The sequence below is a fragment of the Amblyomma americanum genome, chromosome 1 (genome assembly GCF_052857255.1).
Source record: "Amblyomma americanum isolate KBUSLIRL-KWMA chromosome 1, ASM5285725v1, whole genome shotgun sequence".
In the NCBI taxonomy this organism is placed as follows: Eukaryota; Metazoa; Arthropoda; class Arachnida; order Ixodida; family Ixodidae; genus Amblyomma; species Amblyomma americanum.
This window is the reverse complement of record NC_135497.1, coordinates 147,470,174-147,496,315: the sequence shown is the minus strand read 5'-3', so window position 1 is coordinate 147,496,315 and position 26,142 is coordinate 147,470,174. Positions and strand designations below refer to the sequence as shown.

The 26,142-nt window shown below is 44.9% G+C and overlaps 1 protein-coding gene across 4 annotated transcripts in view; it reads right to left on the bottom strand.

Moving 5' to 3' along the window:
- Positions 1–1,515: 1,515 nt before the first annotated feature.
- The window catches only part of dpa (disc proliferation abnormal), a 69,442-nt gene continuing 44,815 nt past the window's right edge, over positions 1,516–26,142 (bottom strand). For all 4 annotated transcript variants that reach the window (XM_077647247.1, XM_077647249.1, XM_077647248.1 and 1 more), the window contains exons 15-22: positions 25,366–25,468; positions 19,008–19,184; positions 15,975–16,068; positions 15,740–15,894; positions 12,376–12,493; positions 6,581–6,822; positions 3,658–3,868; positions 1,516–1,822 (exon numbers count right to left, since the gene is read on the bottom strand). In XM_077647247.1, coding sequence (XP_077503373.1) covers positions 1,727–1,822; positions 3,658–3,868; positions 6,581–6,822; positions 12,376–12,493; positions 15,740–15,894; positions 15,975–16,068; positions 19,008–19,184; positions 25,366–25,468 — 1,196 coding nt within the window. In that variant the 3' untranslated portion in view covers positions 1,516–1,726. The remainder of the gene's footprint in view (positions 1,823–3,657; positions 3,869–6,580; positions 6,823–12,375; positions 12,494–15,739; positions 15,895–15,974; positions 16,069–19,007; positions 19,185–25,365; positions 25,469–26,142) is intronic.

Sequence of the window (26,142 nt, the reverse complement as noted above, 5' to 3'; positions counted from 1 at the left end):
TAAAAGTAGACAATGAGTTTTCGCAGAAAGAAAAAAATTGCAGGACTGCACTTACATATGCTTTAGAGCAGAAATGCAAAAGCTTTCCCGGTTCCCCTTTTCCCTCCATTTTTTCATTTCTTTCCCCATCTCTATCACCAACTATCACTATCAGTAGCTTTCACTAGCACTACCATCACTATCTCTAGCACTGTCACTATCAATAGCTATCATCACTATTTACTATCACTGCTATCATACATATTTTGTTTATTCAACTTTTACATTTTATTTGCCATACAACTTATGAGTTCGTGCTGACAGCTACCATCCACGCCACTCACGAGCCAAAAAAAAGGCTTGCGCCTGAAAATTTTGAATGGGGTCTCATACGTTAAAGGGGCTCTCAATAAAGTTGCAGTTTGCCTGGGATGTTAAGAGAGTGCAGTTTTACAAATATCCTACAGAGGGAATTTTTTGAAACGTGTTTAGTCAGATACAACTGAAGAACGAAGCGGCAAATTCCTCTCAAAGGAGCCCCTCCATCCAATTGCACTGACAGATTCTCCCTATTGATGGCTGGTAGATGAAACAGGAATAACAACGGCTTAATCTAATTGCAGTCTCATGAAAAGCGGTCGACACCATTGGTTGGAGGGTTTTTTTTTTTTTTAGGGGCATCTGCCCCTTCATTCTCGAGTTGTATCTGATTATAAAAGCAGCGTTGCATGAAGTCAAACTGACTTTCAGGATCTTTACGCCTTTCTGCTCTCGTCACTTTTGGCATGCTAAAAGGTCGGCACACTTCCATTGGCCTCACCCACACGGCCCCACCTTTGGCTGCCGATGCGAGCGGAACTCCTCGGAGGGGGGGGGGGCAGAGCTTCCAGACAGCGAGGCGAAGCGGCTGACTGGCCACGGCCATGGTAGCCGCGGGACATCATAATCATCCCTCAACTGACATATGCCTACGCGCGACACTGAGGAGAGAGCTCAACAACTATTGCGTGCAATTGTGCGTTCTGCGTGTAGAAGTATTATTTGGCTCAGGTGGTCATGACAACAGAATGTAGTGATTGAGCAAGTTCGTGTACTCCCCACAGATAGTGTTCAGGGCCCCTTAAATATGTGTACAGGGGGCTGACAACAAAAAGTACACCAAGTCTTGTATTCCAGTTTTCCCTGCCTCTACCGACAGCACAGACAGCATGCCCTTCCCTTAGAGATGTCCAAAACAATTTCCAGAAGTTCAAAAATGTGCCACTCTTTTTAAATGTGTGATGATGAATTTTTATGGCGCAAGGGCATCTGAGGCCAAAGAGCGCCATGGCACATGATATTTTCGATTTCTCAAGGTGGGGTCAAGGACCCATTTCCCAAGCATTTCACCCTAAATAAGCCAAGCACCAGACCAGGGGAAAGCTTGTACCTATTGTATCACCGGTGGGTACCCGGCGGCACTGGGGATCGAACCCCGCACCTCCCGCATGTGAGGCGGATGCTCAACCACTCGGCCACCGCTGCGGTACTCTTTTTAAATGCAAGCACAAGCCCACGGCCCATGCCTTTATCCATGTAATTGCAGGGCATTTATTTCAGTACACAATAATATTAAGAAAAAAGTCAAATTGTATATGACAGTGTATAAAAACAGTATACATTGTACAAAAGTAAGTGAATAATAGCAACAGCTATCAAAGCTTTGAATCCTACGAGCACAGCTATAGCCAGAATGCAGAGTAGCACATTAGCAAAGCTTAATAGATGTCCTTCCAACCAATACAAGGAAACCATCATCCTGCAAGTCCTTCAGAGTTTCTTCAAACATCTCTCTTGTGATCATCTGCAGTAAAAAGAAATGCCGCAATTAAAACACATTCTAGCATGACAACTTTTCAGTGGATTTGCATTCAGTGCATGCTGGCCACTAGATTAAGGAAACTGAGAGAAGTCCACAATTTTTAGTTACAAGCAGCTTTTGTGTAAAGGTCAATGCAGACCGCAAATGAAGACCAAATGAAGATGCAATTGCCCAGCAAACGTCCACAGTAAACCTTGGTTACTCCAAGTCGTAGACACAGAGAAGCATTTGACGATCATGTTGCTAACACGACTGCAACAGCAACTGCCTCTTCCCACGTGTCCCCTCTCTCGGTCTGCATTGCCACTGTTGCCCTTACAAAGCGAACTGTTGCCTTGCATTGGTGCTCTCCGCTGTACCTGATCCCGCCACACTACTACTGCTGGCGCTGAAATCATGCAAACGACCTTGAGGCGGCGATGGCGCCTGAGCGGACTGCTAGTTCCATGCCTTCTTTGGTAGATCTGGCTTCACACCTTCTTTGAGCATGAACTGTAGTGCCACTTGGTGTGACGATACTAAAGCGAAAACTGTGGAGACTGCCGAGTCTGCTGCAGAGAGGCACTGGTCGAGTTGTGTCGGCTGCGTTCACTCCTCAAAATCGAGGATGCTGTTCTCATGGTGGTTCTTGTTTTATTGTCATGAAACTTTTACGTGTTTCGGGCAAATTTCAAGTGATGCAGCACTAGTTAAGAGAGAGTCGACCCAGCGAATTTGTTATATAAGGGTCAATCGCCAGTACACCTTCGTTACATGGAGTTCACAAATATGCTTCGGCAAGGGTGGTGTTGGGGGGTTGAAAATTTCGTAATGCTGAAGAATTCGTTGCATGGAGCTTCATTACATCCAGGTTTAACTGTATTCTGTTCATTGTGTGGTATTTTCATAGCACAGAGACAAGTCTATGGACATATGTCATAAAGCTGAAAACTCTAGTTCATTCTAGAACAATGAAACAGCAACTTTTTCATGGACCATGAATGCATTCATATGTTGGTCAGGCTGGTGAGAACAGCTGTTACCATTTTGAGCTGACTCACTAATAAAACATTACAGTGCTAATTCATAGCTGAATGTGAAATTAGGCCCACTGCACTGACAAAGATGTCCTAACAAAAGCAGAGTAGTGTTTGCAAAACAAACTTTAAAGCAAGGCATTAAGCTAGCTCCTAAGTTATGTAAAAACAGGAGACCCGAAAATTGTTTCAGAAATTGTTTCCCGAGACTATGTTGTGTGCACCCGCATGCATGCTGGTGGTCTGGTGCAGCAGGGAGCACAAAATGTGCAAGCAATTTTTTTTTAAACCCGGGCAGTAAATTAGAGGTGCGCAAATTACAAGAGTAAATAATCAATGCTCATGCTACGTCCCTAACAGAAAGAGCCCAGTTTTTCGTGAAATCTGCATACATAACCTGGTTAAAAAGTGATCTATTTGTCAAGGCTCACTTCTTTCAGGTTTGGAGTCGTTTTTAAATCTGCAGAATTTATCTTGATGCCGTTCTGCTTCGTGCAGTAGAAATGGAAAACTGCTGTCAGGCTCTTAAAGTGGGTTTAAGCCAGCTAAGAGGTCTGGTGTTGCAGTCTGCCAGGCGTGAACAGAACGAAGACCAGCACAACATTGTACACCTCATTCCTGCATTATGTGGCAATAGCAGGCTAGTACTTGGTTTGTTGAACTATCTTCCAAGGGGCAGTCTTGCTGACGATGGGGGTTTTCCCATTTCAGAAACAGAAGCTTATAATTGTTCTGCCAGCAGAAAGAACAGGGTTGAAACAAGACCAACCTGACTGACTGGGAGTTTATTACAACACTTACCACATCTGACTGGTCCTTAAAATCAGCAAAGACCTTGTTGTACGCCAAGCTCTGAGACTTGGATTTGGTTTCAAGCATTTTGCGCAGTGCTGATGCCATCTGTGCACGCCTTTGACGAGATGAGGCACTGACACCGGTTGTAAGAATCGAGATATCTATCTTTCCAGAAGCAGGGTCAGTGGCTGATTGCTTGAGAGCTTCTCGGTGCAGCCTATCATTGAGATGCAAAAAATCACTGTTAATGAACTGCCCAACAAAATACTGAATGCGTGTCAGATTCTCCATGGTAATTATGCATTAATCACAGCACAAAAATCATAAGACCTCCAGCAACAGCAAGAAAATCAAGTAATAACATGGCAATGGTTGTCATTCTAACATGGCTAGTCAGACCAGACAGCATTACAAAAAGCATTCACAAACAAAACTGTTGAAGCTCCGATACCAGTGATGTGATTGGCAGAGATCACTTTGAAGCAGCTTTTTGGGCAGCCAAAAGTGCCTTTTAGCACACAAAAGTGAATGTTTGGAGCAGATATATACCATATTTTTCATAGTATAATTAGTTTTTTAAAAGATTTTTTGCCGGTGCAACTATATATGGCGAAAAATGATTTGGCATCACATGCCATCTTTTGCCGTTCCCAGTAACAGTTTGAAAAAAAAAAATCAATGAGTGACAGAGAAAAAGAATCAAGTTGTTACAGTCTTAGCACAACATAATTTGCTATTAAGATCCACTTCTGCAATGACCCAACTACACCTGCACAGTGGCAGATGTGCGCTCCTCAGAAATTTTTTTTTTTTTGGAGGGGGAAAGGAAATGACGCAGTATCTGTCTCACATATCAGGAAACACCTGAACCGCACTTAAGGGAAGGGATAAAGGAGGGAGTGAAAGAAATGAAGAAAGAGGCACCGTAGTGGAGGGCTCCAGAATAATTTCGACCACCTGGGGATCTTTAACATGCACTGAGATCAAACGGCACATGGGCCTTAGCGTTTCACCTCCACCGAAATGAAGCTGCCGCGGTCGGGTTCGAAGAACCCGGGAACTCAGGATCAGTAGCTGAGCGCCCTAACCACTGAGCCATCGCGGACGTGTGCACTCCTCAGGGCCATCTGCGCAATGCGTAGATAGCTCACTGCAGATGCAGTTAATGGCAGCAGAATGTGCTATGCTCAATCTTTTTAAGGGGGGATGCGAGGACCAGATCACAAAAATTGCAAAAAATGTCGACTTTTTTCACTTTTTGGTATCTACAACACTATTTCTACATTGTACTGAAATATTTAATATTTCACCAAAGAATAGACTCTAAGCGCTCCACATAAATATATTTGTTGGCATCTACACATAGACAGTGTGTGCCAGTTTAGAACTTTCAGGCTTGTTTTCTCGAAAGTTTGTTTTGAGCTTAATGCCTTGCTTGTGGAAAGCATGGCACAGCAATGGGTGCATGGATTTTTACCCCGTTTGTTTTGTTGTAATCACTGAATCGTTAAAAAAGAAGCAGAGAAATTTAAAAGAAAAGTTAAGAGAGTCTTCATTTATGCCACTTCTTAGAAAATATTAAAAGCATTTACAGACCTGTAGCCCATTTTGTTGTCATGCTAGGCTTTCCACGAGCAACCAACATGTGATCAACATGTAAACAATGTTAGAATGGAACCTACTGAAGATGTCATTGTGTAACTTAAAATCTGAGTGTTTGATGCTGTTTCAAGTCAGTCTGCCAAATTTCATCGCTCTAAGTCGAAAAACGGAAAAGGTAACTTTCGATCCCCTCTTCCTCCCCTATCCTATGGCTATCCTATGGCTAGAATCACATAATCTGGCAACAACCGCTGCCGCATCCAGTTATGTTCTCGAAAGCTTCGATTTTAGCGTCGCATCCCTATGGCTTCATGCACGTCGTGCGTTGTTTTTACTTAGCATGATACTGCCTGCGAGGCGAAGAAGCTACGATGCAAAACTGAAGTTGCATGCTGTTGAATATGCGCTGCAGAATGGGAACCATGCAGCAGGGAGAAAGTTCAAAGCGAGTGAAAAAAATTATCCAGGACTATCCCCCTCTTTCTGATCTGACATGAACCGAACCCCAAAATTGACGGCCACTGAGAACTTCGTGGTAGCGTACCAGTTTCCCCACTTCAGCCAAGCAAGGATGCAGAAGCAAGGACATGAGCAAGTACGAACATTTCACTATAAAAGCTATCGCAGTTTTCACCACCTCTGCTCCGTGACAGTCAAGGTGAGCAGAGGATGGCTGCTGGAAAGATACACCTGACGATGTCACTGCTACTGGGGCACTATCAATGAGTTTGAGAGGTGGAAACGGGTGCCGACCACCTGGCTACTAGCTGCTCACGATGTTATATTTTTTATGATGCTGTTGGCAAATGTAATATGAAGCGTGAACCATGGCACAAACACAACGCAATTGTCGGCCGCAACTCGTCTTTGGCGATCGGAGCAGCGCAACTTCAGGCCGGACATCTGCGACTCGTCATTGGTGATATTGGTACAATCTCTCATGACAAGTACAGCTTGGGGTTAGCAGTTAAAGGGCTAATGCAGCATATTCTTGCTTCAAAATGAGTTTAGTAGATGCATTCAATTAGGATGCTTGAAGAGTTGAAATGAACAAGCTTGAAAACGATAATGGCAAAGTCATAGGCATATGAGGAGATATTACTGCTGAAGAACTAGAGTGCAAACTACACAAGCAACATACTCCTCTAGTTTGCCTCTTGAATTGCTGGATGCGCTATGCATTGGCCTCGATCTTGTTTATGAATAAGGCCTTGTAAAATGCACTTTAGAGAGTATGAAAAAACAGTAGGTTCAAAGTTTTGCTGGCACTTTTACATTTCTAAAGAGAAGCGTACAACAAACAAGCAACCCAACAAACAAGACTTGCCTTTTGGCTTCTTCAACATCCACCAGCTCTACAACATTCGAGAAACGGACTTTTGCATGTGCTTCAGAGAGGCGGATAAGAGACTCCAGCTGGCGGGGGTAGGCCGACACTTGGCCTCGGCCACTGCCAGCTCGCCTCATGTCCACGTATGCCTCAATCAATGCCTGGCCAGCCTCTTCACTCATTTGTGGGTGCACATAGGTGCGTGCATAGGCAATGTAGTCCTTCATAAGCCCCAACTCCTAAGAGGAAAAGAACAAAAAGTTCAGACCAAACCTTACATTTATATCTTTGGAATTTTATTAGCAAAAAGAGATCTTAATTTTTCTGCTCTCAACTATACCAAGGCATAACCTGCTTCACGTGCATCTAACAACCAGGACAGTGTCAGGAACTAATTTTTCTTTCTCTTCCCTCAATGACAGCCTCTCACAGTGAAACATGAGCTGTGTACCGCCTATTCCTCCTGTACAGGTGAATAATTTTGGGTGTCATCTCTTACTGTCTATTGGGAAAGCACTATTACAAAGCAACATCACAAGTGTTTGCGAACAATTTTTTTTACACCACAGACATTTATTTCAGCTTGCGTTGCCACAACCCAACTCTGTACTCTTTTTTCCCGCGCTGCAAGCACAATCATGCACATATTTGGGTAAAACTCCGTGCACCTATCTCTTCAGGACAAACCACATAAGTAACGTTATTTCATCTGCCAACAAGGCACTGAGTTCAAAATATTTTCGCAGTGCTCTTCAGATTGTAAAGTTGCTAGCCTATGAATCACTCATGAGGTCCAAAATAAAATGTGACATCACACATTTAGAACCCAAACCAACCTTATCTTGCTAGTGCAATGAACTACCTCAGAACCACACCAATGGTTTTATTTATTTATTTTTAAAAGGGGGTTTAATGTCTTAAAGCAACTCAGGCTATGAGGGATGCCGTAGTGAAGGGCCCCGGAAATTTCAACCACCCGGGGTACTTTAACGTGCACAGACATCGCACAGTACATGCGCCACCTCTTGCATTTTGCCTCCATCGAAATGCGCCTGCCGCAGCCAGGATCAAAGCCGCGTCCTTCATGTCAGCAGCAGAGAGGGATGCTTGTCAAGTGCGTCATGTGTCACCATCTATACCTTGCGAGGTAGGGGTGGTATACCAGGTCCCCTTCTCTTGCGGAGCCATGTACATTGGCCAGACTGGCAGGTGCGTTAACAAACGCTTGATGGAGCATGAAACCACCAGGAAAAATGACCCCCTGTCTCACACAGGCTCCCACAGCAGGCAATGCCAATGCAGGCATGAAAAGGATCATGCAGAAAGGAGAGCTAAAGGGGACCCCCTTGCCCAGGCGTCTTTCCGGTGCAAAAAGTGCCAATGTGTCCCCGATTACAAGAACACGCGCATCCTGTTCCGACATAACAATAAATTACCACGCGAAGTAATGGAAGCTTTTTATATTTACCACAACGGCTCAAAATGTATCAGCAGCCCTTCCATGACGTTATCCTAGAGGGAATTGAGCTATCTAACCTCCCACGTGCCTTCCACATAACTTTTGTTGATTGATAAGTAGTTCACTGTTTGTATTTATACGCTTTTCGTTCTTCAATAAAAAACCAGTTGATAGTCAGCGCTTGTTTGTGTTAGTCCGTCTTGTGTCCCGTTCGTGTTGCGCTGAGAGCGAAAGTAAACACGTACCAACTCGCCCAAATTTCCGCCTTGCTGAGCGCCACAACCACTGAGCCACTGCGGTGGCTCACACCAATCATTTACCCAACTGTCACACACTTACTCAACTAGCATACCATACCCTCAAATAAATGTTTAGCTTTAAGCATATCCTGCTGCACCACAACAGAACTAACCTGCTATTATTTCAAAGGTACTTTAGTTCACTGCAAAAGCATCCAACATAGTCCTACTGGCAAGTGTCTCAATGCACTTGTCAGCTTCAAATCAGCCACACATACAAACACACACACACGCACACACTGTCACAAGAATGGCTTCATTTTCCTCTCATACCACCGAAGACTCATCGAAAAGCCTCATGCATTAAATCATAAAATCAACTATGATTTGCAGAAACTTTTCCTGGCAATGGAGTGGAAGCCATGGAGCCAAAGCATGCCCTCTCTTCCTACGCAGCAGTGACCTGTAGCCGTGATCCATTTTCTCTTAAAATATGGTCGACTGACAATATTTGTTTTGTCAGACATATTTCTAACTGCCTATTGTCAATGTTAGAAAGCAAAGGAAGATTGGTTTTATGGACTCTGGACTTTGGAGATGCCACAGTGGAGGGCTCAGAATGATTTTGACAACCAGGGGTTCTACATTCACTGACATCACATAGCACAAAGGCCACCAGCCCTTCATTTCATTGAAATCCAACCACCGCGGCCGGGATTGAACCTACCTCTCTTGGATCAACAGCCGAGCATTGTAACCACTGAGCCACCATGGTGGCTAAAGTCAAGGAAGAAAGTTTTCTTGATTGTATAACGAATTTGCTAGGCATGTCTTGTTACAGTTAGCTTCTATAATTGAAACCAGCAACACCAGTAACGAAGTGAAATTAACGCGCATTAAATAACGCGCCAGCCTGCTAGGCTAGCCAGGCACACCGTCATGCAGTCGAACTACCGTATTTACTTGCACAATGAACCTACCTTTTTCCCAAAAAAAGTCTACATAAATCGGAGGGAAGGTTCATCACATGAGGAAAAAAAAGTTGCGATTTTCTTGGTGACAGCTGAAACTCATGTTTCCTGGCCCGAGCAAACATCCATCCATCTGCCTGTCTGTTACCGACAAAAGAGTCCAGTCGACAAATTGCACCCCTGCATCACCAACGTTCATATCAGCGGTGTTTAGCATCGTTCACATCAAAAGTCGTTTGCTGTATCCTGGGGCGAACTAAAAATTTTGTGGTAGTCAATGGCGCCAGTCATTTGCGGCGAGATAAAATGAACATACTGAACATATGCCCTTAAGTCAGGTGCGCATTTTTTACACAAGGTTAAAAAAACTCGCAGGACAGATACGAGTATGTACTGTGAATGTTTAAGCATTAGCAGTGGTGCTAATCACTCTTATTTTTCCTCGAGTGCAAGAAATTTTGTGTAAGAGTGTAAGAGGCATTGGATCTCGTCCAGCAATGCCAGTCCAGCAAGTACGCAGAAGTTCTGGCACATCTCTTCAAAACGCAAGATCAGTGGCCTGGTAGCTTGCAGTTTGCTAAACAGTGCTCTAGATGGGCCCTTTGTAACTATTGGGCGACAGATATGCGTCGGTAGTGAACAGGTTTTCAGAAGTAAGTAAGGTTCATTGGTTTCTACATAAAGACTTCATGGGCGACGTCCTGTATGCATCAGTAGAAACATGCACACCTAAATTATGTACTGGATCCAGTTATTTAAGGGGGACTCGGGTCTTTGGGACCAAAAAATTGCGAAAAAATCGACTTTTCAATTTGGTCATAGTTGGATATGTCTCATCATTTTCCATCTTAATTTAAAATTTCATGGCTGAATACCGCGTAGTTTACGAGAAATCGACACGCAAAGATGCAATTTTGACAAGAGAGCTCGCAAAAATCGGTTAGAAACCAGTTTTGCGACGCGTCAATAGTGGCTGGCGCAGCTAGGCGACTTTGGTCTCGTTTAAAAGAGCAACGCCTCTTCTTTCCAGCCAGAACGAAAGGTCTACTGCGATTGGTCGCCGAGAAAAAGACAGAAAACAAAATATAAAATGCGGCATTGCTATTGGACACCACGTGGCGAAATTCAAGCGCCTCATTGGCCGGCGCCATTTTTTTTAATGCTCCTTGCTCGTCCTGCGACGCCATTTTGAAAAAGACCACCGTGGCTTGAAACCGTATCGGAAGTTCGCAGCACGCATAAGTTTGGGAAAAAATGTAAGAAAGGGCGCAGAAAGCAAGCGGAAGACACAAGTTTGTCGGCAGTGATGTCAACCAGCAGCAGCGGAGTGCCTGAGTGCCTGAGCGTGGACCGGCGGATGACGAGACTTTGGCAGCCGTTCCGGCGTTCGTTCCGAGCGCGGTGCATATCGCGGCTACAGTGGATGACGGAGAGCCAGAGCATGGTTTTACTTCACAAGCAGTGATTGAAAGAGGGAATAACGAGGCACAGGAATGCTATTCGGCGGTCATGATAAGCGCTTCTTTACTAGTTTCGGCGTCCGCCTTCGACACAGAGCAAATCACAGGCTCGGGCGAGATTGGCAGCAGCGGGTCAGGGTAGACACATTTCTGCCCAGCGCTGATCACGAGGATTGGAAGCACGCCGATCATAAAATTGCCAGTTTGGCAGCAATTTCTGCAACCTAGCGCAAGATGTGGACACTAGCGAACGAGCATGTAGACACCAACCCGCCATTGCCTGCGGAGCTACCGATGTGGTCGTAGATTTGGTGGCTATCGACAGACTGCTTCACAATACAGTGTGCACCCTCGAAATAATTTTTGCAGCTTCCTAAGCGGCGGCAACGCCAAAAATGTGATTCAGACTATTCACTATGCGCCTTCTAAGCTGTTTGTTTTGGAAAATTAAGCACTGTAATGTGCTTACACAGCTTCAAAATGTTTGATTTCGTTTTTTTGCGTTTTTCTCAGTTTCATTTTCTGCACCACCCTACACACTGCTGACAAGCTGTTCCCGGCTTTGGTTTGCGCGATTTTCACCATTCTTGTTTTATTTGAAAGCTGAATGATTGGAGCTTGCAATAAAACCATTAACAGCACTCTTAATAAAATGTGAAAATATTAAACAGCATAAAGAAAAATCCCCTTTTCCCTCGCCACTTTAATGTGAACTTCAAAACATTGTAACTTCGGTTGCAGAAGGGCTAGAACAACGGAAGTACCTTTATTGCAAGCATTAATAATAGTAGAATCCACTGGGATAAAATTATTTGAATCTGAGTAGCCAATTTTTTAAAAAAGTTATCAGAATAATTTTACCGAAATTCTTGAATTAATAACAAACGACATAATATACACAAAAATGGACACCATATTTGAAATCAGCACACTAAAATACATAATAGCTGAAGTTTTCATTTTGCTAAGTCCAATATTCAAAAATTTATCTCTAAGACCCTCTTCCCCCCTTAAATAAAAAATATAAACTGCTCTTCACAGGCCAACACCCAAATCAGTGAAACTAAAAATAAAAAAGCAACGCACAAGTCACATTCTAGTGCAGTAGAGCAAAGTTCCCCAAGCCTCAAAATCTATTCATGCCTCAACCCCCAACCTCTCCTTTATCCACTTTATTTTGGGGCTAGTCCCCCTGTACTTGTTCATTGCAGAGTGTTCACTGCACAGCCAGTCATTATTAATTGAATTTTGGTACTTCTTGAGGTGCTGTGTGTCTGCATGCTGCTTTTTGCATGCATGTCGGGCAGGAATGGATGGAAGCCAAGACACATGGGGTTCCTCAGCACCTCCTGAAAACTGTTGAGGTTCCCCAAGACTACAGACTGGAAAACCCCTGCAGTACAGCACCGCCAGCACCAGCCTATAATTTTTTGAGCATGATCAAATATCTACAACTGCACACTAATATGTAAAGGGTCCCAAACAACAGGCCACTTGACGGGTCAAGATATTTGGCCAAAGTCATACCAGACATCTGGTAGGCTTCATACCAAGGTGTGAACAGTAGCGCATACCAAGAATCAAGCTGAAACCCTATACTCCATGAAAACAGTGGACCTATTGGGCACTGGACAGCCAGTGGCATCCACGGAAGAGTGCTTACCATTTGTTCCTCTTCTGCTTCCTCAGGTTTCTTGTAGTACAAAGAAACAAGATGTCGGGCCAAGCTTCGATCGTAACGAACATCTTGTGGATCCAACATGAGAAAAATAAGGTCGAACCTTAAGAAAGAAAGATTTTTAAATGTAATTTTTAATGGCTATTCTCAATACCACATATACATATGATTCAAACAATGCCTAAAAATTAATTTATCTGGGGCCAGCAAGGGCAGCGAATCAACTTATATGCAGTGTATACAGTAACATAAACCACCTCAGGCTCTCTATGCATTGACACTACAAAGCGCACAGATTCTTTTCTTTCCGTCTCTATCAAAATGTGACCGGGATTTGATCCCATGACCTTGGGCTCAGTGCCAAACACCAAAGTCAATGAGCCACTGCAATGGGTTTTCGATGGAATAGCAATCCTGACTTATCACAATAGTGCAGCAAATCTGGTTTGGCACAGTTTGAGCAAGGGAGGAATCGCAACATATCTTGAACATGTCACGCAAAGCAGTTCTCCTGTAGTGGCCGCAAAAGAGGACACCCAAGTTCATGCAGTCTCAGTCTTTAAATGCTGCACACTTCCACAATTGTACGTTCTCGCACACCTTTTGTGGTCTAGAAGTCAGTAAGCATCATTAAGTAAACTATGATGGAAATAAAAATATTTACGAACACGGTAGGTGAATCCGAAAAATACTATAAGGTTGTGGAAGGCCACCATCTTAAATAGTTTTTCCAGAACCATGCAGCTTTTTCAGTTGACTAGTAGGAGATTCAAGCTAGCACTACAATGCCTGAATACGGTTATGCCCACTTATAATCTGACTATAATGTGCAGTTTGTTTGTTATATCCCAACGTTCATTGGTGGTATTGGTTTATGATTTATGGGGGTTTAACATCCCAAAGCAACTCAGACTATGAGAGACACCGTAGTGAAGGGCTCAGGAAATTTCGACCACCTGGGGTTCTTTAACGTGCACTTACATCGCACAGTACACGGGCCTCTAGAATTTCGCCTCCATCGAAATTCGACCGCCGCGGCCGGGATCGAACCCGCGTCTTTCGGGCAAGCAGCCGAGCACCGTAACCACTCAGCCACCGCAGCGGCTCATCATTGGTGGTATTGTTAAACTGATTTGGAGAAATTTTCAGAGCACCAAAAACTCATTTACTAAAGGGGCAGCTTAGAACAGCCATATCAACATTTTAGAGCAGTTTGGAACAGCTGTGCTCCATTTCTAGACATGGCTTGCCCAGCAAGCAGCAAATTTTTGAACAGGTAATTCCATAATAAGGGAGTAATTACTCATTAGTAATAGATAATTATACTGCTCAGAAATTGAACCCTACCTCAAATCTAACTACCTCAAGAAAACACCTGTTATGGGGCATCTTAAAAAGCTTGTTAACGAAGTGCTTTACATACATTTCTACCTGAAGAACACTATAGGGAGTAGCAATTCCGAGGCTTCCCCAATATTGCAAAGTGCATTTGTTCTCATTAATGTCGATGATGATGAATTTTTATGGCACAACGGCATCTGTGGGCAAAGAGCACCATGACACAAGGAAGGTTTTCTCTTCTACTGAAGGTGGGGCCAACGACCCATTTTAAAGCATTTCACCCTAACGAAGCAGAGCACCAGGCAGGGGAAAGCACGTACCCATTGTATCACCGATTGGGCACTCGACGGCACTGGGGATTGAACACCGCACCTCCCTCATGCGAGGCGGCTGCTCAAACGATTAGGCCACCGCTGCGGTGTTCTCATGACACAGCCCATAGACAGCAAAGCACATACCAGCACAAAAGGCAGGGGACCATCTCAAAGCCCATTTGTTATGCATTAGGACAGAGGACCAATACAGCAGAGCCCTGTTATAATGCTCCGAAACGCTGCATTTTCCTGGCTGTTTCTGCTGTAGGTCAGAGCCACCATACCTTTCATAGAATTCCATCAATACAAACTTTGCTTTACATCGCAACTGTGAGAGCATTCCTGCACGACACGTGGCCACTGCCACCCAGCACCCACTCGTGCCAGCAGCCATTTTGAATTTTGACACGGCTTGGCAACTTACCTGGCTTCATATGTTTTATCACCGCCATCGCGGGTATCAACCACAACGACCATTAGAGGTTGCAGACACTTCAAAGCACATTTCGCGTGCACGCACAGAACGGCGACAGCACAGCAGCCATGGTGCAGCCCCACGTGATTGGGGGGCTTCCAGCGCGTTCCAATAATGCCAACGCATTGAGCACTTACAGGCAGCGAGAATTATGTTTTCGGCTGCTGAAGTTCCATCAGGGCAGTAAGGCAAACGCACTCAAATGAAAGTGCGAAAACATAACTATGCCGCGAGAGGCAGCACAAGCAAGGCTGTGCAAAGTGCAGTTGCGCGGGCTGTCTCGGGGGCTTTTGTTACTATCATTACCTTTTTTCCTCATTCCCCATAGCTTAAAACATGAAGTTTCTGAAATATAACAGCCGCGAATTGCATAGGCTTAAACCGGTCACCGCGACCGCTCACGTACCGCAGCTTCACCTGATCTAAACGCATTCCCTCCTCGTCACTCCCCGACTGCTACTACAGCTTCTCCAGAAGACTGAGAGCCATCACAGGACCTTCTGTGCATGGAGAAGAATGGTGATTGCCAATGCAGAGTAAAGAGTGCACAAACCACAAAGCGCCTTGCAAATCCTGGAGAAGCATGTTACGCTTGCAGGGAAAAAAAAACAAGTGGTAGACAATGACGTAGGATTTTTCTACACAATGGGACAGAAATAAACTTCTGCTCCGTGCACTTTTCACTGTGTTCAGCACCTAAATTTTCTGGCTGGTATGCGTTTTTTCTCTCGCAGTATCATGGAAAACATACCAGGGTGTCCCACTGCAAATGTCAACAGTAGGGTCACGATGTGGAGCACTTTTGATTAGCTGGCGTTGCAGAGAATAGCCATTAAAAGGATATGCGACTTGTTCACTTTAGATCTTAGGCCCACAGGCAGCCACGCATAGTAAAACCTCGAAACTTCAATTCACTCAAAATCACGGCCCGTTTGACCATTTTGCGACTTGCGACTTTTGTGCAACTTGTTTGCACTGTCAACAATTCACACAATTACTCGGGTACATGCTGTGAAAAAGCATTTTGTTGGGACCCTCACTAGTAATACATAAAGGGATCCTAAAATCACCTGCAACAAGCATCCAAAGTACTACCTTGTGTCCCGGCATACTTTTGATATTAATGAAGTGCTAGCGCCTTAGTACTGCACTGCAGTCATCAGTACCAGTGCCCTCAACCAGCAAACCATGCAGTAGAAATTGGACTGGATCATCTCACCTGGACAGCAAAGTGTGTGGCAACTGTATGTTTTCAATTATTGTCTTGTTAGTGTTCCACTGAGACTCCACTGGGTTTGCAGCAGCCAAAATTGAAGTGCGTGCATTCAGCTGACATATGATTCCTGCTTTGGCAATTGACAGAGTTTGTTGCTCCTGTTAGAAAAAGAAAAGCTGAAGTCATCCCCACTGCTCAAAAATGCACTGTCAAGGTGGCAAGCAGTCTTGAAGCTCACCATGACTTCATGCAGAATTGATCTTGTTGAATCGCTCATCTTGTCAAACTCATCAATGCAGCAAATTCCATTGTCACTCAACACCAAGGCACCCCTGCAACAATAGTAGAAGTGCAGTTTCAAGGCAAATGCAGAGAGTTCCAGAATTCTAATGATGTTTTTTCAACTTGTAAGTTGATGTGTGAAAAAATTATCAGGTACCCTTGCAGTAATCACTAATACGCGAAAAAATACTTAGGGTTATTATATTGCCAGGTGGCGCTCAGGCAAAAAGGCATTGATGCTGGTGGTGCTCAGATTAGAGGACGTTGAAGTTCGCCGTCTCCCCTCCAGAAGGACGTGCTGCAGAGCCCTGTCTTGCACGGTCCCAGTCTTGTTACCAACACCTTGACAAATCTGATGGCAGCGGTGGGATCGATCCCATGTCCCATACCACAACGGTTTGCCGGAGCTCCACCCCTATACCAGTCGAAACGCCAATTCACCATGGCAGCCGCCGGATTCGAGGCTTAACACCCGAGCCTGTACCATCGGGTATGTCCACGGAACAACTTGGCACCACCCAAATGCCTGGCACGACTATCCCATTGTCTGGCGCGACCACCACCTATTTCATGCTCCAGAATTCCCGCATGCCGAAGTCCTTCCATGGGGACATCTATGAAGATGTCGAAGACTGGCTGCAGCACTAACGAGCGCGTTGCTGCGTTCAACCAGTGGGATGAAGCCGCCCAGCTCAGGAATGTGTACTTCAGCCTGGATGACGGCACTCGGACATGGTTCGAAAACTGCCAAGACCAGTTGTTCTCTTAGAGTGGGTTCCGGCGTCGTCTCCTGGAAACTTATGGCAGCTCGGATCGTCGTGAACGGGTAGAACATGCTCTGCAATCTCGCTCCGAATGAGAACGCTAGAGCGTATGAGAGGACATGACACGCTTATTCAAGCGCGCAGACCCTGCAATGTCCGAGGACAAATAGCTGCGCCATCTCATGCGTGGCGTCAAAGAGCAGCTTTTTGCTGGCCTTGTCCACAGCCCTCCGAAGGCTGTCGCAGAGTTTTTCGCCGAGTCTTCCACGATTGAGAAGGTTCTTCAGCAAAGAGCGTCTGCGTACGATCGACCCGTGTATCTGATCATGAACAAGTGTGGCCAACTGGGCTTGTTGGTGAAGGCTTGTTGAAAGACGGGACAAAAGAAGGAGACAAAACAAGCAGTTGTTTTGTCTCCTTTTGTCCTGTCTTTCACACTGTTTTCTGATAATGAAGTTTTTGAAAAGAGTTCCTGTCAGTATACTTTAATGGTGAAAAGAAAAAACTGAAAATCACTTGCTAAAGATATTTTTTTACCCCCATCTGCAATTGAGGGGTCGAGTGGACCTACATGAGGGGTCGAAGGCAGTTTCGGCCAAGCCGGAGTAGTATGCATAAAACTAGTATGCTTCATGCATACTAGTTCTATGCACAGTTTATGCATACTAAAATAGTATGCATAAAACTACGTGACAGGTCTAAGGCAGTTTCGGCCAAGCCGGAGTAGTACAGTCGAGCCCGCTTATAATGAACATGAGCGTCAAGCGGCGTCCATTCGTTATATCCCAGAGTTCGTAGTAAGCGGACCACAGCTTTAAAGACAGTTGCTTATCAAAAACAAAACTTTTTCTTTGCGAAAAGGTCCGTGATGGACGTGTTTCCGCAGCGCAGATCCAATGAGGGAGGTTTCCAGTTTATTTAAAGCAGAAGTGTGCTATCGTGGAGGCCCTTGGCATAGACAAGCTGTCTGAGGCTCTGTATGTAGCCCATTGCTACAGGCGCGCTTATGGGTGCTCGCTGCGAAGTTTCATCCTCATCTGATACCTCCGCGTCACTCTCGTCCCACACTTCAGAAACGATGCCCTCGTTTGTGCACAGTACTGCGGTGTCGTCATCGACAGAAATAAAATCATTCCAACCAATGTCATGACACCCCATGTCGAAGTCGACGATGCGCAGCCAAAAATCGCCGCCGGGCTGGTCATCTTCCGAAGCATCAGGCTCGGCATCAGACACTGTGTCGAAGAAGTCGGCCTTGCGGAAGCAGTTCCGCTCGCAAGTGGCTGTCACCTCCGCCCAGGCCGCTTTCATCATCTCTACCGCTGAATACAATGAAAATGGGCATGGTTTTCCCGTCCGCTGTCCCGAATTACAACAGGGCCCGAGATTTGAACGAAGCCATCGAAACGTCCGCACCGTAACAAGAGTGACAAAAGCGCGCGATGGGGTAGACGTGCAACGTGCACAGGCAGCAATCAAGCCAATCAAGCTAAAGATGCAGATGCAGAGCGCCAGCGGAGAGACCAATGAGGGGCGTCCGTGAGTGTCAATGCAGCCACCACTTGGCTCCCACGGAAGGCCTGCCTCACGGAGCGTGGCCTCCGCGACTGACACTGGCGGCGGAGCGGTTGATCGCGAAGGACACCCGCGGATTTGCAAGAGAGTAAGGAGAGGGGAGCGGAGTTGTGAGGAGGGGCGAGAGGGCGACGTTGGAAAGCGTGTCGGCGGGGAAGGGTAGCTTGCTCGAGAGCGGCGCGAAACGGGGCTTGGCATCATCCTACGATGAGTCTCGGGTAAACATGCCGTGCGCCGGACGCACAAAGGGGTCGGAGGCAGGTTATCTCGCATCGTGGCGCCAGGTTTACGCCGTCCGTTCGCTGTAACCAATCAGCAGGGCTTAATGGCGATCGTTATACGTGTGATTTCGTGCCATTGGAACAATGCATATTTTGACGGTCGCACAGGTCTCGTTCGTTATCAGTGAAAGTTCAGATTAAGTGGGGCCGTTATATGTGGGCTCAACTATATGCACAAAACTAGTATGCTTTATGCATGCTAGTTTTATGCAAACTTTATGCATACTAAAGTAGTATGCATAAAGTAGCATACAATGAGAACTAGTTTAGCAAAATGACAAAGCAAAAGAGAAAGACTGAATTTGAACCTATGTTTCAAAATGACATGTCTGCTAGAGATCCCTTGGCAATGCAAGAGCTGCAACATACGTTTGCAAGACCAGCTGCTTGGTCTCGGGGTCTTTGGTGACATAAGCAGTAAGGCCCACGGCACTTGAGCCCTTTCCAGAGGTGTACTGGCCACGTGGAACCAAGTTGTAGACATACTGCAGTAGTTGAGATTTGCTTGTGCCAGGATCACCACACAGAAGGATGTTGATCTCAGACCTACAGAGAAACAACAACGAAGAAAACAAGTTTATTTTTGATATATAATGCTGCTCATGTAAATATAGTGAAACCTCGTTATATCGACCCCCATTTATTCTGAAATCCAGATAATTCGGTCTGTAGATGTGGCCCTGGCCAACACCCATGTAAGGGTGTTTAGAAGACTGCAAAAGCTACCCGTGAGGGGGTAGCTTTTGCAGGAGTGAAAAACTACACTAATCTAAAGCATGGAATGAGGCCATAGTATACTTCAAGCATGGTAAAATTGAATGAACAAAATTATACCAAAAATTGGCTTTTCTGCGGCATGCCTTCAAGGAAGAGGAGGCCACCCCTGTACAAAGTACAGCTGTTGCTACCACCGTTACCGCCCAAATATTTTATGTGCTCCTTCTTTTTCAAGAAAGCCGCGCAAAAAATTCAGATACGATCAATACGAAGATGAGCACAGTCCTGCTGCGCTGTCACCATGTTGACTGTGCACAAGAGGCCTAGTCACTTAGCCACGCGGTGTGTCGTGCATCTTGGAAGTTGGTGACCATTATTGGAATTATTTAAACAAGCCATTGTCTTACGTACACAGTCAACAAAAAATTGTGCAACACATGAGTTTGATGTTGCCAAAAAGTGCGTCAGATACCAATACTGATACCTAGGAAAGCACCAAAGAACACCTTTTTCTGTGCCAAGCTTTCTGTGCACCCAAACATGATTACTGTTAACCGTTTCCTTAACATGCCCATTCAGCATCATTAGCCTGCCAACGATGACTTCGCGCATCGGTTTTTAACCCTTCCACATTGCTTATGTGCACGCTGCGCATCCCCAAGGCAGCTGAACATGCTGCGAAGACAGGGTGCAGTGCTGACTGCCCACTAACGATGGCTTCACTGCTCAACTTCTGAGCCTTCTGTGTTGCTTACGGGCACGCTACATCATCTCGCTTGTAATTAGACAAATAAAATATCATTTTTGATGTACCATATAATCTTGTCTCTGAGGGCCGCACCTCCTGTTGGACTAGATAATTGAGAAAAAAAATATGGTCATACATCTTTTTTGATTCGTGTATGGGCCGCACCTTCAAAATTCACACCCCAATTATTAAAAAAAAAAGAAAGTGCGGCCCTTATATGAGTTTATATGGTAGTTATTTTTTCTCACAGTGCGTCATTTTTTAAATGTGGTCTGAATACACGGTAGTATCAAATCGCTTGGCAGGCTTCACATGTGCGACGCATGCTCTAAAACGTCGCAATTATCAGGACTCCACTTTGAGATTGGTTTTATCAACAACCCGGGCAGCAGCAAGCCTTTTCGTCGCGATTCAATTCTGGCATCAGCGACGATGTAAACCAGCCTGGCACACAGGGGGCCACGCTCCAGTGCCCAACTATAGTGTTTCCAGCTATTTTTTTGCAGCAAGAATAATATTCAAGATAGAATTGATTTTTTTTATAGATAGTGGCCACCAGAATACTAAACATTTTGCATTATTCAGGAAATTGTGAACATTTTTTTTCTTTTTAGAGAGGAGTGTGTCTGTACAAGTTTTGTTAATTTTTTCGTAAAACATGTTTTTGGAAAATAAAATGTATTGTTGCAATGCGCAATTCGTTATTCTATCTTATATGCCTAAAAACCAGACTTATTTACCTTTGTTTCCAAGTACTGCATTAGATTCTAAATGCTAGAGTTTTTACAGAAAAAAAAAAAGCCATTAAAACCTACAAAAGGAAGTCATTTTCCCCATGGTAAGAAAAGAATGCAACATCGAGGACGCAGCGGACGTTGAGAGTATCTTCGAAACTTCTTAACAGAATGAAGCACCCAATTAGAGTTCGTAGCGTGAGTGTGCCGTCTCCAGTGAAGAGTTTCTCACTGCGCCGCCACTACTCTAATATGTGATGCACCATGTATATCGCCTTAAAGAAATTTTTGCAGCTTGAAGCTTCCGTAGGTCAACCTATACGACATTTCAACTTAATCCCCCTCATTCCCTAAGTATGAGGAATGAGAGGGAATCGAACTGAATGTGGCATACAGGTGAACCTGACTACATCGAACTCTGTTTGATCGAATTATCTTTTATACCGAATAATTTCCGAGCACCGTAAAGCTACAATGTGAATGTACAAGAAAATTTATGGCTACATCGTACAAAAACTAGCTGTGACATCATATACATCGAAGATGGCTTTCCCTCAACACATTTTTGGGGGTTAGCTTCCCCGATGGTCCAAACTTTGGACAACTCCGGGTGACTCAAGAAGCTGGCTTCCCCTCAGCACGTCTATGGCAGTTAGCTTTCCGTCATGGACTTGCGGGTGCTATGGTGCTACGTAGCGCATGCAGACCAATGATGATGCGGATTTTCCATGACGTAGACGGCGGTGGGGGGTGGGGGGTTCATAGCCAGACAACCTGAACATGAGTTTTCAGCACGTTGCGCAAGTCGCGTCCACGTTGTCATGCAGTTCAGATGTAGGGCGTGTCGTGCTGCCATCAGCAATTTTGCATGGTTTTCATTGTCTTTGTGTGCACAATGGCAGCCGCGAATCGGTAGAACCTCCCCTTTTCCATGAAACTGAAAATTGAAGGGAGTTCAACCAAGTGAGAAGGAATCTGAAGCCGCCGCAGTGTACAAGATTCTGAGAAGCACACTGAGCACCATTTTGAAGGAACAAGGCTGACGTACGGGCTAAAGCGGAGAAGAAACTCGGTGCTCGCAGTGCTAGGTGTGTACACACAGCTGCGTATGAAGCTATTGAGGCAGCTGTGTACAAATTCTTCCTCGACGTTCAATCACGAAATGTTTGTTTCCAGCACCACGATGAACAGAAAGCAAAGGACTTTGGTTTTGTTCTCAACAAACCTGACTTCAGAAGTGACTCAGCTTGGCTGCTGGCTGCATGAATTTAAAGAATGCCACGAAACTGACAGCAAGGCAGTCACTGGCCAGAGTTGTGCTGTGGACGTCGACACAAAACAAGTGGATTGAAGAAACTTGGGGCGACATCACATTTTTCAACGCAGATGATATTTCAACGCAGACGAAGCTGCGTTAGTATGTCAGATACTTTCGAACAAGACACTGGCGTGTCATGATGAAAAGTTCCACGGTGGGAAAATTAACAAGGCTAGAATAACAGTGTCGCTCGCCATCAACAAGGGTAGATCAACAAAGCTTCAACCATTTGTGATCCGAAAAAGCAAGTCTCTGTGATGCTTACAGAATACGCTTTCTCAGGTGACCTACGAATATTTAGTGCGAAAGTACTACTTCACGAGGTCTAACCGTCTAATCGAGTTTGTGTGAAGCTTGACGCCTCTCGCACTGCACATTACGCTACGCCGTCTTTACTATCTTCCATCTGCAGTGAGAACAAAAAAAAAAAAAAGATCAGCTTAACCTTGATCACAGCTTAACCTGAGTCTGGGTCTGATATAGCACGCCATGATGGAAAGCTAGCCAAGTCCGTCTAACATATCGCGCTGGAGGAATTGTGCCGACTACGCCGCATTGAAGTAGAGCGAAAAAGAAGATGGTGTCATCAACGTGACTCTACAGATCTTGAGGATGTGGCTAAAAGCAATGAAGAACTTGCGAATAAGCGACGGAAGTGTCAGGCCGTGGCAGCGGCTGAAACACCGGAACAGCAAAATAGAGAATGGGCAAGACAAGAGTTACTGCGTGCGCAGTACCACCAATGTTTCACTGTGGAAATGAATGAACACCAGGTAAATGCTGAAATACGGTTGGTCATTGCACGTCTACTACCACCAACTTTCAGCAAGAGTTTATGCAAAATCCGTTCAGCTATCCGTGCCACGTATGCAATCGATTGTGGCATCTCAAATATCTGGACACTGTAAGCGAAGCCACGCTGCTTATTTTCCTGAACATTGCTGCTTACTTTCCCCGAAATAGACGTAGCCAACTTGAAGGTGTACAAAACGTGTAAACCTTCGCTACATAAACAGAAGATACCACTGCATGGCATAAGCAACGGCTACAAGTATTCGCCGATGTCTCCCGGTCTGCCTCCGCTAAATGACAAGACAGAATGCACGGTCCCCCTTCCCGTATACCCATTATGCAGATACGCCGATTGCTGTACTCGAGCCACAGACAATTTGGAATAAAGGGACCGACTGCCAACGTTCCGATGAACACTGGCAAGATACTGAAAGCTCTGCCTCGAGATTTGAACAACTCAACCAAACCATGCTTTTGCACGTCTAACACAAGTCAACGTTAGTTGAAACCCTGCAAACTGTTTGCTAAGTGGCTGAAGTCTTCGAACGACGACCTAGTATGCCAAGATTGCAACGTCTGCCTGCACATAGACAACTGCCTAGTCTCACTGCTACAATGCTAGCTTCAGCAACATCACACTTCCCTTCCTGCTGCTAAACGTTATGTCGGTGCTCCAACCCTTAGACCAGACAGTAATCCGTGCGGTGAAAGTTGGTTACAGGAAACATCTGGGTGAAAGGCTCCAACAGAACCCAAGGACTAGAACAGACTTAAAAAACGACCTCTTAGGTGCCCTGTCTATGTCAAGTGGGTTATGGAATGACGTCAAAAAAGAAGCTATAGAGAACTGGTTCCGACATTCTGGTCTCTGCTTTCCTGGAGAACACATAGGTGCAGCTGCTGGAGACTCTGTGGATGACAACACTGAGACCACGAGAGAGGTTATGGATGAAGCCATCATTGCTAACCTCACGAATAATCAGAAAACCACAGATGCAAATTGTGGCAAGGATTTGAGAGAACCTGTGTCCCTGTGCTTCAGTGTTCTCCGTGCGCTCAGCACGGTTTGTCGCTATTGTGCGACGACAGAAGGCTGCGGTCTCAGCTGTCCAGAGTCCATCGATAACATGTGCTGGCTCCAAAGGAATGAAGATGAAGGAAAAAAAGTTCACGACTATTTCGCTCAGCAATCTGCGTGCAATAAGTGGCAACCACAGAAATTAAATTTTTTGATCTTAATATGTTTACATGTTAAATTTATTGCTACTTTTTTATTGAATTACACGTCATATCAAACTGTTGGCCATTTTTTTTTCCGAATTCAAGATATGCGGGTTTGCTGTAGTCTGGTCTGCCTCTGGAAACGATTCAATTCGTATATAATGAATGCAAAGGGTGGCGTTCCACTTCTATTTTTGGTTAAAGAAATTGCCGTTACATTCGAGTAAATACAGTAGGTGTCTGGCCTCTTGTTATGTCAGACAAATCAACAGTCACAAAAGCAAGGCTCTGCTTGCACAAGGATTTGACCTGCTTTTAGAATCTTTTGAACATGTCTGTTTTCTCCAAACAGATTTTTTGGGGCTTCAAAAAGCAGAGCAGCAAACAGCATTTTTGTGACGCTACATGCTTCCTTAAGCCATTTGCCCAATGCAGGTTTTGCCAACTCCAGGCTGAATATCACACACAATCCGAAATGAGCACAAAACAAAGCATTCATTTTTTTCAAAAACAGTACATGGCAAGTCTCTTTTGGTGGCCTACATTTGCAAACAATTTTTTTCAGGTTACGGTTTATGGCGTATAACGTGCGAAAGCGACTAAGGCTATGGGGCATGCCATGGTGGAGGGCTCCGGGTAATTTCGGCCACCTATAGTGTTCTTTAACGTGCACTGACATCCCACAGTACACGGGCCTCTAGCATTTCGGCTCCATCAAAATGCAACCACCGCAGCCAAGTTCGAACGCGCGACTTTCAGATCAGCATCATAACCACTTAGTTACCACGGCGGCAGTCTTTTCAGGTTATGAGATTTCCAATGTGTGCAAGGCACGACAACATAATTTTGTACTAATGATGCATCAGCTAACAATTCTTTTGAAAAAAAAAAGTACAGTTGACAGAATAATTTGACTTCGAAGGGTCAAAAAAAATCTTGCAATAACAAACTTAAAAGGAGCTTTTTTAATACACCTGATGGTGATGAGACCAAAGGCTCAGTTCCAAAAGCAAGCATTCAAAATCAGTGAATTGAAGTCCACTGTACACATAAAGTTACGAGCTTTACCGAAATTTTATTACTATGCCATGTTTCAGAGATCCTGTCAAGCAGTGCGTACACAACATGGTAATCAATTGTCTTAACATCGCAATATTTTACAATCAGTGCCTGTGAAAATAACCTAGCACAATGTACCTGAACTTTCCTCGGCCACTGTCAGCAAAGTCCTTCCGAGTGCCCCCAAAGAGCTGCAGCAGGATTCCCTTCTTAATGTCCTCATTCTCATATATGCTTGGTGCTGCGTGGAACACACAAAAGATCACAGGTAAATGCAGAATCACATGTACAGTGAAATCTTGTTAATTCGAACTTCAAGGGTCCGGGAAAAATCTTTGAATTATCCGAAAATTTGAAGTACCGAATGACCCCGAAAAAACAAGAGCTGCTGGCAGCATAGTAAATATATATGGTGAAAGACTGGGCAATGGTTGCCTGATTTTAAGATAAAAACAGTGCAGTAATGACTTTTTCACATTTCTATCAATGCTTTATTGCATGCGTACTAACGGAAGCATCAATGCAAAACTGCCCCAAATGGTAAGGGCCTCCCATATCCTTAACGGTGCGACAGGGAGGAACTCCACCGCTATATCACATCTATCATAATCAACACCATCATGTATGAGGAAGCTTCACCACACGAACGGCGAAAGGAAAGTGACGGGCGTGCAGTTTCAGCACACTGGAAGAATGAAACCATGCGGATCCAAGCGAAGAAAACAAAGCCAAAGTGGCAAGAAAAAAAAATGAAGGAGGGGAGGAAAGGAAGAAAGAATCACTAATGATGCGCCAATCAACATCTGAAACGGTGCTCGGCTGGGTTAGGCTAGCTAGCTGATGCTGGCATGTCGAGTCACCGTTGCTGCGGGCTGAAGCAAAGCAACGAAAAATGAAACCGAAACTAAGCAGTCG